The sequence below is a fragment of the Plectropomus leopardus genome, chromosome 17 (assembly GCF_008729295.1).
Source record: "Plectropomus leopardus isolate mb chromosome 17, YSFRI_Pleo_2.0, whole genome shotgun sequence".
In the NCBI taxonomy this organism is placed as follows: Eukaryota; Metazoa; Chordata; class Actinopteri; order Perciformes; family Serranidae; genus Plectropomus; species Plectropomus leopardus.
This window is the reverse complement of record NC_056479.1, coordinates 27,312,392-27,328,811: the sequence shown is the minus strand read 5'-3', so window position 1 is coordinate 27,328,811 and position 16,420 is coordinate 27,312,392. Positions and strand designations below refer to the sequence as shown.

The 16,420-nt window shown below is 43.0% G+C and overlaps 1 protein-coding gene across 6 annotated transcripts in view; it reads right to left on the bottom strand.

Moving 5' to 3' along the window:
• LOC121956085 (RNA binding protein fox-1 homolog 2-like) overlaps positions 1 to 16,420 on the bottom strand; it is a 67,662-nt gene that overhangs the window by 42,447 nt on the left and 8,795 nt on the right. For 5 of the 6 annotated variants that reach the window (XM_042504176.1, XM_042504177.1, XM_042504181.1 and 2 more), the window contains exon 2: positions 9,498 to 9,548. In XM_042504176.1, coding sequence (XP_042360110.1) covers positions 9,498 to 9,548 — 51 coding nt within the window. Of the gene's footprint in view, positions 1 to 3,049; positions 3,482 to 9,497; positions 9,549 to 16,420 lie in introns of those variants that run through there. The other variant, XM_042504179.1, reaches the window with a different exon arrangement.

Genomic DNA, 16,420 nt, shown 5'->3' with positions numbered 1-16,420 from the left:
TGATGTTGTGTCTTAAGCATTAACATGAACTCTACTCCACTACACACGACAGTATGGAGATGTGTCACCCAAAACAGAGAGCAGCACCATAAAGGTTTACGGAGGACACTGTGACTGTTGGAGTGTGTCACCTTTAAAGAGCATAACGCCCCCACCCACTTACACCCTCACGGTTACCACCGCCATCCTCCATTTGGCGTCATTCTCTTTGAAGAGGAATAATGTGTTTAGTTTACAGCTGCTCCAGCCTGCGGGGGGAGGACAACGCAGGGAGGGGGGAGGAAAACAAGAGGGAGAGGAAAAAGACAACAACAACCTACACCTCTACTTCACCAAGCCAAAGTGCAGATGTAGGTTGGTGTTACAATAAAGAAAAATATTCTACAAAAGTTACACTTCTGTCCATCCTTTGAATCTGAAGTATAAACACTGCAGGGATTATGATTATTGAGAATGTCAGCATCTCTTTGCTGTACTTCTGTGTAGGGTTGTGCCATAATCATATTCACAATAACACCTGCATAACTTTTATTATAAGAAAAATTCATATTGTGTTGTATATGGAAATATGTTGACTTGTTAACATAATGCGTCAAAGCATCACACACACCAACAACCATGGTCGAAAGCAAAACTGCTACAGTCTGGAAGGACAGGGTTTAGAAAAGTCATGGAATTTGCAAATAGCTATTTCCAGGCCTGGAAAAGCTGTGGGAAATTTAATTTACTTAAAACTGAAAAGTCATGAAATTCTATTTCATGATCCTGACATGTGTCCAACTGATGTCGCAAATTCAAAAATCCAATGATAGTTTCTGTTTTTACAGTTACTGGCTGTGACATAAAGTGTCATTTTGGTGATTTAAAAAAAAAAACATGCACAGGTTTAGAGGGCATATTTTAGAGATAAAAAATTGCCAACATATTTTCTTCAAAAAAAAAAAAAAAAAAACCGATTTCTTCATAAATTGACAAAACTAATAAATGTTGAAAAAAAAAAAATTGCCAAAAAAATTAAAAGAAAAAAACCACCCAAATTTTCCTGCAATCTGAATCTCACTCTGTTGTTGTTTGCCATCTTTACTGAGAGATATTTTTTATTTACTGAATATTTGAAGGCAAACTATTACATTTATGTTGACATTTAAAACTTATTTTGTTGCAATTTTATGTTCTTGAAATTAATAATAAAATATTTTTCTGTGTTTTTTAATATCATCCAGGATATTGTTGTCACAAAAATACACTGAATTATAATTCTATCATTTTAAGGCCTTATCATCCACCCCTGCTTCTGTGATGTCGCTGTGTGGCTGCAGGTCGTGTGTCGACAGTTGAATGCAGGTAGTGCATCTGTTACAAAAAGACAGCGCTGTTGCTGTGCATCCATTAATAGTTACTTTGTGTGTCTTAGTTTGTTGTGCCATCAGAGAGGGGGTAGTAAAGTTCTCCTGGCAACAACTGGTGTGTGTGTGTGTGTCTGTGTGTGTGTGTGCGCCTGTGTGTGCAGAAACAACTGTGCCTTGGCACCTGTCTCCCTCAATCCAGACACAGATGAACTTTAAACTGCATGGACAGCTTGGATGACAACGTTGAGTCGCTTGACAAAATCTCCACCCTCTGTGTCCATGACATGACAAGACACACGTACATACATTCGAAATATAACATGACACTGTGTGCAGTCAGCATGGCGAGAGCATGCAACTGTACATGCATGTCAACGCAGACCACCGAGCAGCGGTTTTCTACCTCTCGTCTCCGGCTCCCCCGGATCCCAGCACCCCCCTCAAGGCCCAAAGGAACCCGAGACCAGAGAGCGGGACATGCTAGAACAGAGCCAGAGAACAGCTCTCATCCTCAGGCTGTCTCCCAGCTAAAGTAGCACAGACACGCCCACCATATGCTAAGAGCAGCCTAGCACACATCAACTCTACACAGGATTCGTACACATTTTCAACAATAAATTTCCATGACATTTCCATGACTCTGAGGCAAATTTTTAAGACCATGCATTCTGTGAAACAACCATCCATACTCCTTATCGGGTCTTGTTCATTACTATATAACAGCTTTTTTCAATATATATTATTTTAAGAAATAATACATTTAGAGCAGGATTAGAACCGAATATTTAGATATAACTTAGGAACTGTTCATTATTTGTGAGGAGGGGGTGGTGCAAAAAAAGGGGGAGGCATGTCAAATATTTTTTTAAGCACTGAGGGCTTATGTTTTTCATTGTGCCTTTCAAACCCACATGTTTTCTAATGAAAAATGTTGACTTTTTTTTCTTTAAAAATTAGAAAAATACGGCACAACAAAAAATATTTTTCTTTGAAAAGAAATGTGGTAAAAATCAACACAATAACACAATTCATCACAGACAGTAACTATTAAAACAGAAATTAATGTCTGATTTTCAAATTTCCAACTGTCTTTGAACACATCATGTGTCATTATACACGTTTGTGAAACAAAACTCCATGACTTTTCCAAAACGTTAAGAGCATATCTGCTTTTCTAGGCCTGGAAATTGCTATTTACAAACTGCATGACTTTTCCAGGTTTTTCACGACCGTACAAACCCTGTCTATAAACATTATATATTGCAGTGTAGTAACTTTTCTAATAAAACATTGTCATTTGGCAGCAAACAGCTCAACTAATGCCCTACTGCCATTTTCCACTCGCTTACACAAGGAGGAAACGTTGCATCAGTGTAGTAGTAATCCATCAGCATGATTTCTTCAGAGATAATTAAAGATACTTGAGCCCAAAGGGTTAAAAAGCAAAAGGAGCAGAGCTGCAGGGACAAGCCCTGCTGTTAGCCTGATGCCCTGCCAACTATCTGACAAAAGGCCTCACCTGGGCCAAGACACGGCAAACCAAAAACAGGCCATACCATAAACAGCACACTCACCGCTCCGTCAAGCCAAAGTAAACTAATGAAACTTAATCATTAATTAGCCCGTGTTTTTCTCCTTCTGCTCTCGCAGCTCAACATGTGCACAAAAGTTGTTTATGTAGAAAGAAGCTGTGAACTCACCGGCAGCATTGCTTGGTAGTACAGCCCCATCATGGTCTGATCTAGAGGAACAACAGCTGACCAGCTCTCCACTTTCCTTCTCCTCTCCCCGTGTGTCTCTATTCCTCCTCCTGTTCCTCCTCTCCCCTGTCTGAGCTCTAAGACCATGAGCTGACGATGGCTTCAGTCCACGTCTGTCTCACACATTCAAATTCTCCCTCGTTCACTCCCCTCCTTCCTCCTCCTTCCCCCTTTCACCGGCGTCCCTTCTTCCACTTCTCCGGCACGCAAGCCTCGTCTGCCTGTCACTCTCTTGCCTCGCTTTTCTTCCGTCTCCCCGGACCCCGCCGCTCTGATCCCCCTCGGGCCTTTCTGTCTCTCTCCTCCTGACAGCCTCCTCTCTCCTGTCTCTCTCTTCTCTTTGCTCTGCGTCTGTCATTCACACACTCGCGTTACACGTCCTGCCGCTGCTCCCCCCTTTGCTTCCTCTTGTTCCCGCCCCTCTTTTAAAACTTTCCCTCCCTCTCTCGGCCTCGGTCCCTCCTATCCATCAAAGCATCCGTGTAGCAATCTAACCCTGCTTTTGGTTGTTGCTGTCTTCCTCAAACCCCTGGAGAGAGAAAAGGAACAGGAAGGAGATGCTGTCTTCTATCCACGCAACTGGCTGCCTGAGAGCACAGAATGCGACCCCCACTGCATTGCAGCTTTTTTTTGATGATTTATTTATTGCGTGGCAGCCTGTCAGCTCCAAAAAGCAGCGGTAGGTAGGTTGGTAGGTAGGCCACTCGGTAGACAGCTAGCTAGCTGCGTGGGTAGGCTCCTAGATCACCATCTCTCCGCTCTCACACAGATGGAAGTCTCACAAAACTGAGGAGAGCGCCAACCTCGACCTGCACATGAATCTGTTACTTCGCTGCATTGCGCCGTTTCCTTCTGGCTCAGGCTCAGATCCCCTCCACTGTATTGTTAGGAGGCGCTTAATTTGCAGAGATGAGAGTGCAGTTCCTTGCAACCGCATTTTCATATGGGAGGGACTGAACTCTGCGGGAAAAAAAAAGCCATGATGCCAAGCTTTCAGACATCTGCTGAGGCTGGCGAGAACTGGGTCCAGAGGGATGCAGGGAGGGCAGGGTAAGTGATTGGGGGAAAAGGGGGCAAAAGAAGGGGAGCTGGGCCGGAGCGGAGGGGCCGGTGGATGCGAGCAGGAGATAACGGGATAGAGGGATAAATGGATAAAAGGCTGGGTGAAAATAAGAGCCAGGGATGACAGGATTAGGGCTGTAAGTGAGGAGGATGAGAGGATGAATAGGGGATGATCTGAGGATTAAGCACACATACTGAACACTGTGATAAACACACGCAGCCACACACACACACACACACACAAACACAGAATGTACACAAAGATGTGCTGTGATCATATTCACGCTGCTGCACTTTGGCTGGCACACGGACACACACATATGCAGCACACACTCACCGGCTAATTCAAACAAAGGCCTGCTCCTTCAAACACAGCCTGTAAAGATAATCAATAGCTCGGCCTCAACTTTTCTATAGGAATAATCCACAAGAACTTTAGGAGAATTACAACAACCCGCAGTTAGATTTAGGCTACATCCACACTCCGAAGTCTCATCACAACACGATATTTGCTGATATCACACAGTCTGTCACATCATGATTTTGATTTGATTTAATTCAGGGGCCTGTGATCGATTTGAGATGACATCAGTCACACTGCATCAGCGCTGCTCCCCGGAGACCACACACACCAAAATGGACTTAAACCTGTGCAATTTCATTATCACAACGTGCAATTTTATCATCATATTGATATTGACATCCAATTTATCACAATTGCAATTATCCATGTGCAGCTGGTGTAAATATTTTTAACTATTGAGTTTTGTGTCTTTTGTGTCTTTTGTTCTTTTTACGTTATTCATCTTGTACATACCTTGCTTTGATATCTTTTTGCTGCTGTAATAATTAAGTTTTACATGTGTGGGACTAATTACGGATTATCTTATCTTAAATATCCTCCTTGCCTTTTTTGGCTGCTTAACATTATCTGACTACTTGGATGTTTAGGAAGGACATGAACTTTGAGCAAAATGGTGACACAGATGTGCCATGGGAATTTCAAAATAAAGGCATTTCTCTTAAAGATGAAGATATGTATCAGTGTTTCTTTGGCAATTTAATTTTTTTTATCAGTTTGCATCAATGATATTGGATAATTTATCACTGTATTGCGATACAGATTCAGGTATATGTATTGTTACACCCCTGATCCACACTTATACATTTTCATTTTAAACTGCATACTATTGCTATGTTCACGCCTTATTTTGGCGTTTGAACTCTGGCTCCCTCATGATGCAGCAGGAGCTAAAGGAGCTGTTATTGCGTCACATAACTCTGAGAAAGTTGAGCGGATCATCTGGAAGTTTTGAATCCACAATTCCTCTGAAATTTTGGACTATCATTTTCCAGAAATCCCTTATATGTATAAGGGACTCGCCTTTCCATTATCGCTCACTGACTCGCCTAAGTCATCTTCGATTGGAAATAATGACGGCTAGTGCGGTGGCTGCAATAGAAATAAAGCTGCTAATGTTTTGAACATCCATCACCACGAGTTTTGAAATGTTATCACAAGAGGAGAAGTCGCATAACATCACTCAGTGGAAACGCTGTCATCTAGCAATAGTGTTTATTAATATTTTGAAAATCAAGTTTTCACAAATCTGTAACGGAAACGAGCCCATTAACACGTCACGTTCTCGTTAAAAAGCGCTGACAACTCATATCTTATGTGTCATACTACAGACCAACTGTGTCGTGTTAAACATAAAGCCGGTCACGCCTCTTTTGCTCCTTGAATGGCGGCACACTGTCAAAAACACACATATTAACCCACCCTTCTGTATAACAACCAAAGCGGGGTAATGAAGGGATCTCCGTGTAAAAAGGGCTCATGACTTCAGCTAAAAACTGCTCAACAGTGTAGCCTCTAAGACTTGTTTGCATGTGTGTTTATGTATGTTTGTTGTTAACCTTCATCACATCTGTGACCTAAACGGCAGGAGACATGTATAGCCCCCAGGCGTCAGAATGGCCATTTACACACCCAAACACACACACACACACACACACACATTTAGCCCTCACTGTGTGCAGCAGCAGGCGCCCACAGCAACCTGTCACCACTTAACACACTCATATTGACACAGGCAGACCTACAGGCAGTTCAAACATGCATACATAACACCAGACAGCAGCATTACCAAGACAAATGTACTGCAGCAACGAGCAAGCGGATCCGGCTGAGCTAGGGCCGGGCTAGCCCCCATTTGCATGATAACCAGGAGCGAGTGTGCAGGAGTCTCCTAATATGTGTGCTCAAGGGCAGAATGCATTAGCGGGGCCGACTTTTAAATCATTTATTAAACAAATGCGGCAGTGTGCGCCGGCTTTGAATTTAACAGATGATGAGAGTTCAGGCGTACTGTGGAGTGCAAGTGTCACAGATCACAGGCCCAGGTGTTTGTCTTACAAGCCGACGAAGCCGGAAAGGGCCAAGAAGACTGGAATATAAGTCTGCTCTAACTGTGCAGCTGACGATTGGATGATTTTGTGCCCTGCAGGCGAGCCATCTTAAATAACTCGCTTCCATTTCTGTTTTACCTCTGCTCTACTTCTCTGCCTCGTCTTCTGGCTTCGTGTTTCGCCTGTGATCTCTCGCACAATCTTTATTATTCGTTGCAAATCAACACCCAAACACAAACGGCAGACACAATAGAAAGGAGGCTGAAATCTTCCTAACTTTAAAGCCAAATTCTCTGAGTCTCGCACTCACACAGAGCTGTATTCCCAAGAAAGGAGATACCAGCGATTGGAGAGAGAAAAAAAAGGATACAAAAGAGGGAACGAGGCCTGTGAGAATCTCCCATGTTGTGATTTGGGGAGGGAGGCTCGCAGACCAACACTCCCCTCCTGTGGCACTGCCAGAGAGCTGCACATCCCAAACACCAACCGCTGACGCACGCACACACGCACGCACACAAGCGGAGACAAAGCCACACGCACAGATTCAGAGGCCTTTCGCATAAACACACCACGCGCGCCTCCACACACACGAGCGCCGAGCTGGTTTGAGCCGCTCAATGTGCTCTGCTGCTTGGAGGTAGATAAGAAAATAGTCAGCTACCCCGCCGCTACGCTGCACACATAAGGCACTCATTACTGAGAGCAATATGCATGAAGAGACACTTAGAATGAGAAAGCGACGGAGAGGCTGAGAGAGAGGCATAAAAAGAGAGAAAGTGTGAGAGGAGAGAAGCGGTATTGTGAGACGGCGCTGCGAACAAAGTGTGCAGCACAGCTTAGTTTAAAGAAGGTGATAGCGTAATTTCTCTTTCCGAGGGTCAAGCCTTTGAAACAGAAGCTCAATCACCACCAGTTCCCCTTTCATCAATTCTTCTAACAGCCATCATTTATATGCTACCATGGGCTGTTAAAAAAAGAGCCTTTTGCAGAACTTCAGAACTGTCTCGATAATGATGTTGTGGTGCAACAGAGCCTGCTAAAGGACAAGATGGACGACAACATCATGCTCCCCCAGTGTAAGAGTTCAGCTCCTGTAGTATGTACTCGGGAGGTCAGTTTTGGAGGTCAGACACCTACTAGCAGGTACCACAGTGGTTCATTTTCAAAAAATGATGTGAAATGCAGGAGATATGACTTAAAAAGGAAGTATTTTATATTGATTTCAAATAAAGTACAGTCCCACAACACCGGCACGGAAGCTAAGCGATGTCCTGCTGTGCACGGACCACAGCAAAACATATTTTAGCCACCTTAAAAAAATCAGTATCAGTTTTGCTCCTCTTTACGTTCCACAACAGCTGACGGAGGCAGCGGCAGAGGACATGAATCGCCGCTAAGTGGAGTAAAATGACTGATGTAACCGCTTTAAATCCCCGTCAGTAAGGGCTGTTTTACGACAACCTAAAGCGGTGAAAATACTGTAAGTGGAGCTTACACTTTAACTGATAGTGACATTTTTTTCGGTGGCGTAAAACCGATCACCGGAGGCAGAGTTTGTTCAGCGCCGTTTAATTATATATACATGACGCCGCGGTTTTCTACCCCAACATTATTGAAAATAAACAGCTGTGATTGTGATTGGCTCTATATCACAGACTGTATAAATAATATAGGTCTCTAAAAACTTGCTGAAAGAAGGCATATTTCGACCTGCAGTGGTGGAGATGTACATACTCGTCAATAAATTCAATAGATTCTTGCCTGGTGCTTGTATGCTGGGACAAGGACAGTAGTCAAATTAAATGGCCTAATGGAGCTAATTGTAGCTTGACTAAACTGTTCATGTAAATGTACTGAATAAACTTTGGCGCCATATTTCAAAGTGCAATCCATTTAAAGGTGCTGAAATTTTACTGTTTTATTTTATAATGTTTTTACCTGGTGGTGGACGGAAAAGTTACAGGACTGTAAACAGCTGCTGGCCAGCAATGGCAGAGAACGTCAGTGGGCAATAACTGCATGTCTTTTTTTTTTTTTTTTTTTTTTTTACATCTATCTGGGTGAATTAAGGATTTATTTTAACCAAAGAGGAGCTGGTGATTGTTGCAACAGTGGACTTACTAAGTAGACGATGAGCAAGAGAAAATTGACTTCAAAACTATACACATACTGTAATATACGGTATACTCCTGTGAAATTTCAGGAAGGTATGAAATATTACATACCGCCCCAGCCCAGCACGCATTGTAGTTTTATCCGCTGCGTTCCCACCGCAGGAGAAACGATTAGTGCATCTCCCCATTAAGAAAGATGCTGTACACATTTACACAGCAGGCACAGCAGCGTAACTTCATTGATTATTTATCTCTCCAGATGTGCCAACGGGATCGGTCAGGATCTATCAGTAATTTATGTTTGGTGTACTTCTACACGCTGTGAGTGTTTTTGTGAGTATCAGAGAAAGCTCACAATGGTAGTCCCCTCCCGAAATTTGGATCACAGCCGGTCTCTCTCAAGGTGTTAACAGAGTGTGTGTTTGCAAATTAACCTAAAGACCAACATGCATAAACAGTCAAAAATATTCTCGATGGTTAACCGTTGACATCCCTAGTACTGTACATGTTATAAAGGATACAAAACATGTCACACCTCTGTTTCAGATTTTAGAGACCGTCCTGAGTGCACCTATCCTTTCACTGTTTCATTCTAGCCTCAGTTTTTAGACATAACAGTGAATTCCTCTTTTACATCCTTCGACAAAGAAAACCCTCAATAAGCATTTGATTTATGGTTGTTCAAAGGACGCCTGGGCGGCTGAAAACTAGCATATCTCAAGTGACTAAAGGATCCTGTATTATGTTAGTTTTTAAATTTATTGTTACAGAGGTTTTGCAAGCCGTCACTAATCTCTTACCTGACTGTGAGGTGGGTATCCATGGAAACCGGGGTTTAAAGGCTCATTGTTCTGCAAGAGACAACAGGAGGGAAGAGAGCAGTATGAGTGGCTGGGCTTTTGAAAAATGAGTGGATACAGCATGACAATCCAAAACTTTTACATTTCGGGTGACGTACACAGACAAAAAATCTCCACCGGGCTTGTTTTCAAATCAACAAGAGACAATCGAGAGGTATTATTAACCTAAAAGTACTATTAAAAAAATAAAAAACCTTTACCAATCTCCAAACATTTGTACAGTGTTTGTTTTTCAATGCCAATGACAGGGATACTGATCTGAAATCCTGAAAATAACCTAAAATCCTGGATATATCCTACAATCCTAGAAATATCCTAAACTCCCAGAAACATCCAAAAACCCTAGAAATGTCCTAAAATCCTAAAAACATCCTGAAATCCTAGAAACATCCTGAAATCTAATAAATGTCCTGAAATCTGAGAAATGTCCTGAAATCTGAGAAATGTCCTTACATCCCTGAAATATCCTAAAGCCCTTGAAATGTCCAAAAATCCTAGAAACGTCCTAAAGTCCAAGAAATGTCCTAAAATCCAAAAAATGTCAACACATTTTGCAAAAGTGGCCCCCAGGCAAAGCAAGTTGAGTATCCCTGGTTATGATTATTAAAAAAGTGACACTTTGTGACAGAACAAAGTTCAAACAAGGAAAGACAAAAAAGGACAAAAGAGAAGAAGACAAAAAACACTGAGTGAATCAAGTTGTCAGTTTTGTTGATCGTGACTGCTGACCCACTACTGCAGCACTTTCCGTGCTAACCAATCAAAATCCACTAGCAGAGTGTGAGCCCCCCATCCCTCATCGACCCTGCCCCAGAAACCAGTGTTGTGGTTAATTGCTCTGTAATTACTTTTAATTAGATTATTTCTGTCTCTCTCTTTCGCTTTTCTCTCAAACTATTATTTTCTCCTCCGTGTCATTATTTGCCCCGGCGCGAGCAGCCATTGTTCGCTGCAGAGTTAGGTGAGGAGGAGGAGGAGGTGAAGAAGGAGGGGCGCAAAAGAAGACAAAAGAGGGGGAGCTCGGGAACAATGGGGAAAGTTAACCAAACGATGATATTTTGACAGCAGAAAGAGAGATGACACCGGCACAGTCTAGCCTGCTGGCGAGCCTCGCAGAGAAAACATGACCGCCTAGTGAGACTCATGCCTCTACGCTCCTCGAGGCATGAGTCTCACACGGCGAGGAGGAGGGGAGGAGGAGAGAGAGGGTCTGAGGGGGTGAAAGAAAGAAAGATGTGTGTGTGTGTGTGTGTGTGTGTGTGTGTGTGTGTGTGTGTATTTGTTGGGGGATGGGGTGTTAGTGCAACAGAACTGCTGATGTTTTCATTACATTTAATCTGCAGGACTAAGGCGCAGACAAAAATGTTTCAAATCCTTGCGCTGCCCCTCGGCCTCGATGCACTCGTCCATTCAGCAGACAGCTTGAGAGTGGGCCGAGTAACGCCACAGCAATGAGCGGGGCAGACTTGGCTACTGAAGAGTGTCAACAGAGTTAACCTCCTGGCCCTGACCTCGAGCTGCCTCCTGCAGAAATCACTTCCTGAGAGCATTCATCCAGCCAATCCAGGGCCGGCGTCTGAGACGGAGGGCCGCGGTGACACAGGAGCGACACACGGTTTGTCTAAACATGCACACAAAAAGCTATCAAAGCTGATCCCGCAGAACAGTGCATGACTAGGACTTAGAGATGTAATGACTAAAGGCTGATTCACGGGAGTCTACATACACCTCCAAAACACGAGCTGGTGGATGGGTTTCTGTCACTGTGTTTCTGTGAAGTGCAGTAAAGTTTAATGGATTCAAAACATCTCATAAACCTGGCTTAATAGAAACAACATTAAAGGTGCATTATGTAAGATCTGAACATAATTTTAGTTTAAAGCATTTAAAAGAATGAAGTAACACCTTTGACGTTATGTCCAAGATGTATTGTATTGCAGAGATGTCCACTGCTAAGCAGCCAGGGACACGCCGTCCCTCCTGCAATAATACATCCTGTCCTGAGAGGCGATAGTGAGTCACTGTGACCTCTAGTGTGTCGCAGGATAAAGACGTTGAGCCGGCCAGAGTCAATAGATGCAGCATAGAAGATACAATGTCAGTGAATGAGCTAGTTAGTGTGTAAGAGACAGCGACGGCAGAAGCTAGAGAAAAACAACCGTCATCTCCATCACAAGGACGCAGCGCTCTGCAGCAAAGAGAAGAAGAGACGTAAGAAGAAGCAAAACTAGGGTAAATATTGGCGTGGCTTTTTAACATTGGAGACTGCTTTTGGAGAGTGAAAAGATGCAGTTTGAAGCTGAATTCACAACCTTTTTTTGTACGTAATGTATTACTTTGGCTATTTACCGAAACATATCAAGTGTAACTAATGAATGTTAACAGTTTGCAATAAACTATTAAATTGGCGTGATGTGACTGTTTTCTTGTTACTGTGGCGTTGCACAAACACCGCACCTGACTTTGGCCGGCTGTGTTCTTGCTCTGCTGTCAGTTATAAGTCGACTTTATTTATGACTGATGACTGTAAATCGCAGTTGTATGGACGCAGTAGTAAACCGACATCAAAAGGGTGAAATACTGCCCTTTATTCGCTTAGACTGTGTGGCTGATTTTTTTGATCAACTCGTTATGAAGCTGCCTGATAACAAGCTGATCATCTAATTTAGCTGTGTTGCAGCAGAGAGAGATCTAAAAGATGCAAGTGATACTTGATGAGAGGTTTGGGAAAATCTGGCAGGCTATGGTGTATCGGGTACGAGTCTCCGCAGAGCCTACGGCATCGATTCAACGATGGCAGAGGCATAAACCCCGCTTCAGCCCAAAAACAGATGTGGTGATGATGTATGGATGAATGAAGGAGTCTAGACGGAGCTGGAAAGAGGGAAGCCGGGAGGGAACGAGAGCATGACATTACAAAAAGAAAAGGTCCACATGTGGACAACAGGTAAGAATGAAAGAGAAAAGCTTTTGATGCAATAAACTCGGACTCTGTGTGTGTGTGTGTGTGTGTGTGTGTGTGTGTGTGTGTGTGTGTCCAGACTCGAGGGGCTGTCCTCCGATTTTCCCCTGTCTGAAACAGCCCTTTCTTTGTCTCCACTCTCCACTTCCTGTTTCATCTGGAACCAATTTCCCCCTCGTGCCTCGTCCCCAGGGGGAACGCTCTCCTTGGTGCGCCACAATTACAGGGGGAATGGACGGGCTTATATTGAGCAAAGTACCGAGTGTGTATAAAGCTGCTGGTGCTCACCGCGGCACAGATGGAACGGCAGTGTAAGGAAGCTGTTGAGAGCTGAATCTCAAGTCTACAAAGCCTTGGGCAATGTCAACGAGAAACAGAAAACTCTTCCTATTCTGAGTTTTTTAAAAAAAAGATGTATGTTGGGAGTTTCCAACTCTGTGCTGCATTTCAAACATGACTGCACTGACGTTTTGAATTTCAGTGCACCAAAAACTGACGCTGATGAAACAAAAACAGCAGAAAAACTGTGATAGTTTAGCCGAATTACTGCAGAATACATACAATAACAGGTGATTGAAGTGTTTCGAATGAGTCTTGTGAGGGTGAAGGCGTTGCACTAGCTCCAAAAAACAGGGAGGAAAACTAAAAACGCCAGTGAAATCTAAACCAAAATTATACCCAACCATCAAATTATAGAGTCGCTGTTTGTTCTGCAGTGGACAGAGTGGAAAGAAGAAAGAGAAAAAAGGAGGAGGAGTTTGTGTCAGAGAGCAGCAACATCTGGAATCAATCTGTCTGCAAGAGGAGCGGGAGGAGGAGGGAGCGGGGGGATGGATGGGGGGAGGAGAGGAGGAGAAAGAAAAAGAGAAAGAACAGAATGAAAATAAGGGCAGAGACAGACACACAGGAGGTGGAGGAATGTGGGGAATAAGTCCGCCGAAGCCAAGAAAGGGGAGAGAAATAAAAAGCAGTAAAACATTTGCGAAATGGAGACAATGAGTCATAAGCGAGGAATGCCATGTGATTTATATTTTCTTAAAGGGTGGGGGAAGGGACCAGGGGTCTGAACTTGATACCTAGTTTTCAGAGACTCCTGTTTACTCGCACTAAAGCGCACACACTCCCCTCGCTTTTAAGTATGTTACATGCCTGAAAAGTACACACAAAGCACCCCCATTTATGCCCGTACTTTTTTAGATAAATAAATAAATAATGCGCGCGGCATGCTGCGCTAAGCCTGTCCGGGTTGAAAGCCGGGCTTTCGCACTTTTGCAAGTTTCCATTAAGTTAATACCATATAGTTTGTGAGCGAGGAGGAGCCTTTGAAGGCGCCGGCTGGCTGACTGCGAAGGCTTCAGACGGCACTGGAAGGGATCAGCAAAAGCACAGAAAACCAGTCACACACATAAACACCCTCCCTCGCTCTCTGCCTCTCTGTCTGTCCCCCTCTCCAACTCCATGGAGGGCAAAACTAAAGGGCGTCTCTCTTGTTTATTTTCACTCTCTCCAACTTGCTATTTTAGGAGAAGGAAAGAAGTTGGGGAGTTGGTGGAGCAAACGGGGAAGAGCAGGGAAGAAAAAGGAGCAGCAGTGGTGGAGGAAGGCAAAATGACATGAGGTCAACAGATGGTAAGAGGGGAGGGAGACGGAGGGAGGAAGGGAGCGGGGTAATTAAGGGGGCTTCGGCAGAACAGCCTGAGGAGGTGGACTTGGCTTTATCGTGGGCTCAATCATATCAACAAATGTAGGAAAAATCCCACCTGCTACCACCAACAAACATTATCCTGAAGAGCGAAATCAAGACAAAAGCACTACACGTGTAAGTGAGGCAGCTGTGATCCAGTCTTTCACCCAAACAGAAGGTGTGATGGAGATCCTGGAGCCAGAATCAGGTCAAATTACTTCTCACAGCCTCACTAACATCGCAGCATTCACTGATTCCTTTATACTCAATTATGAGCGCCGCCGTTAAAATCTCACACGATCATTATTATTTTCCGCTCTCGTGTTTCACCACACGGAGCAGAGCAGACGAGAGACGGATGAAGGTAACGCCGGTACCACTTATCACTCAGAACATTTACATGATGGTGGAAATGACTGTGATAGTCAGACTAAAACTGGACTTTTAAAATACATGTAAACATAATAGTCCGACTGAAGTTGGTCTAAATTGAATTTCTCGAAATCGGACTAACACACCCAGATAATGTGACTGGAAGTCGAGCTATTCTGTCATGTAAACACCTCAGCTGGACTTTAACTGGACTAGGTGTTGTGCGTGTGTGGTCCTCGTGGCTGCTGGCTCCCTCCGTGGTTGGGGATAGGGACCGTTCATTACTTATGAGGGGGGAAGGGGTGCTGCAAAACGGGTCAGGCATTTTAAAGAAATGTAAGCACTAAGAGGGGACTTGTGTTTTTAATTTTGGCTTAGGTTAGGCACATACAACTTAAAAAAGGAAGTATAATATATTTATTTTCAATGATATAGCCAGCCCCCCTTCCTCTGATAAATAAAGTACAGCCCCACAACATCGACACAGAAGCTAAGCGAGTACGCCGTTTTTGAACATTTGCTCGTCTGTACCGTCCGCAGCAGCTGATGGAGGCAGCGGCAGAGCAGCAGCGCCACCATTCAGTGCAGTAACATTTTTCTCAATGAAGTCTGGTGTTTTTCATGTAACGGCTTCAAATCCCCATTAATGAGGGCTGTCTTGGGGGACGGTAAAGCGGTGGAAATATTGTAATTGGTTTGATTTCGTCAAAAACACGGGAAGAAGGCAGTGAGAAACTGAACAACTCGTAGCCCAAAAATACCATGAAATTAATAAAGCAAAATAACAAGAAAATTACCTGAAAATATACAAAAAACAAAACAAAAACAAACAGGAAAATTTAGGTGCAGAAAATTTTAAAAATATGTATTTTTTCTTGTAACATAATTTAAAACATGTCATTATAATGATTATATATATATATATATAGTTTTCTAAACGTTCTTCTATAATTTCTTGATAATTTTGTCAAAACTGTCATTCCTTTTGTAAAACTAACTTTCACTTAATTTTAAGCTCATTTATAGGTAATTTAATTCCTTTGAAATAATTTCTTATAGTTTGTGGGACATTTCTTACCAAGTTATTGCATTTTCCCGATGTTTTTGAAAGAAATCAAACCAACTTTGCTCGAGTTTTCAAGGGTTAATGTAATGTTTTATGTGGATTGTGCACTGCGCCTGACTCCAATAAAAACATTTTTTTTAAAAAGCCTTTTAAATGCTACATTCTTTGTCAGCAGTGTTTACTCCGGAGACAGTTTAGTCTTTTGTGCTCTGATTGGAAACTCGACTCCTGGCATTTGCTTCATGTCTTCTTTCCCACTGTTTAGGAAGAAAATAACAGAAGTAAAAGGCAAACCTTTAAAAGTGACATATTTTCTTTTTAGAAGTGTTGTACGGATCTAATTTATGCCAAAGTGAAGAGTGGTTCACATGTTTTTAAGAAACCAAACAGACTAAAACTAAATATTTTAAAAAGTAATAAATATTTAAAGGAGTGTGTTAAGTGTTAAATTTGAGAACAGAATTTTGGAGCGTAACTGGCTTGGCGCATTCGCCCGGCCCATCCGCCAGCCCAAAGCAGTCAGCCGCCGGGAAACACTGGGATCCGGATACTGAAAAAACAATCCTTCATCGGGGATCTTTGGCAATTTTTGGCCTAATGCCATCAGCAACCTCCAAATGAAGTCCACAAATGGCTACAAAAACTGTCTGAGAAGATTAAATAAAGCTGTCATAAAATGCAGAAACTGAAGGAGAGAGAATTAAAACAACAGGCCAAAGGGCAAAGACAGAAAGTGATGGATGTGATACGGCTACAATATTCTCCAGAAGGTATCAAAG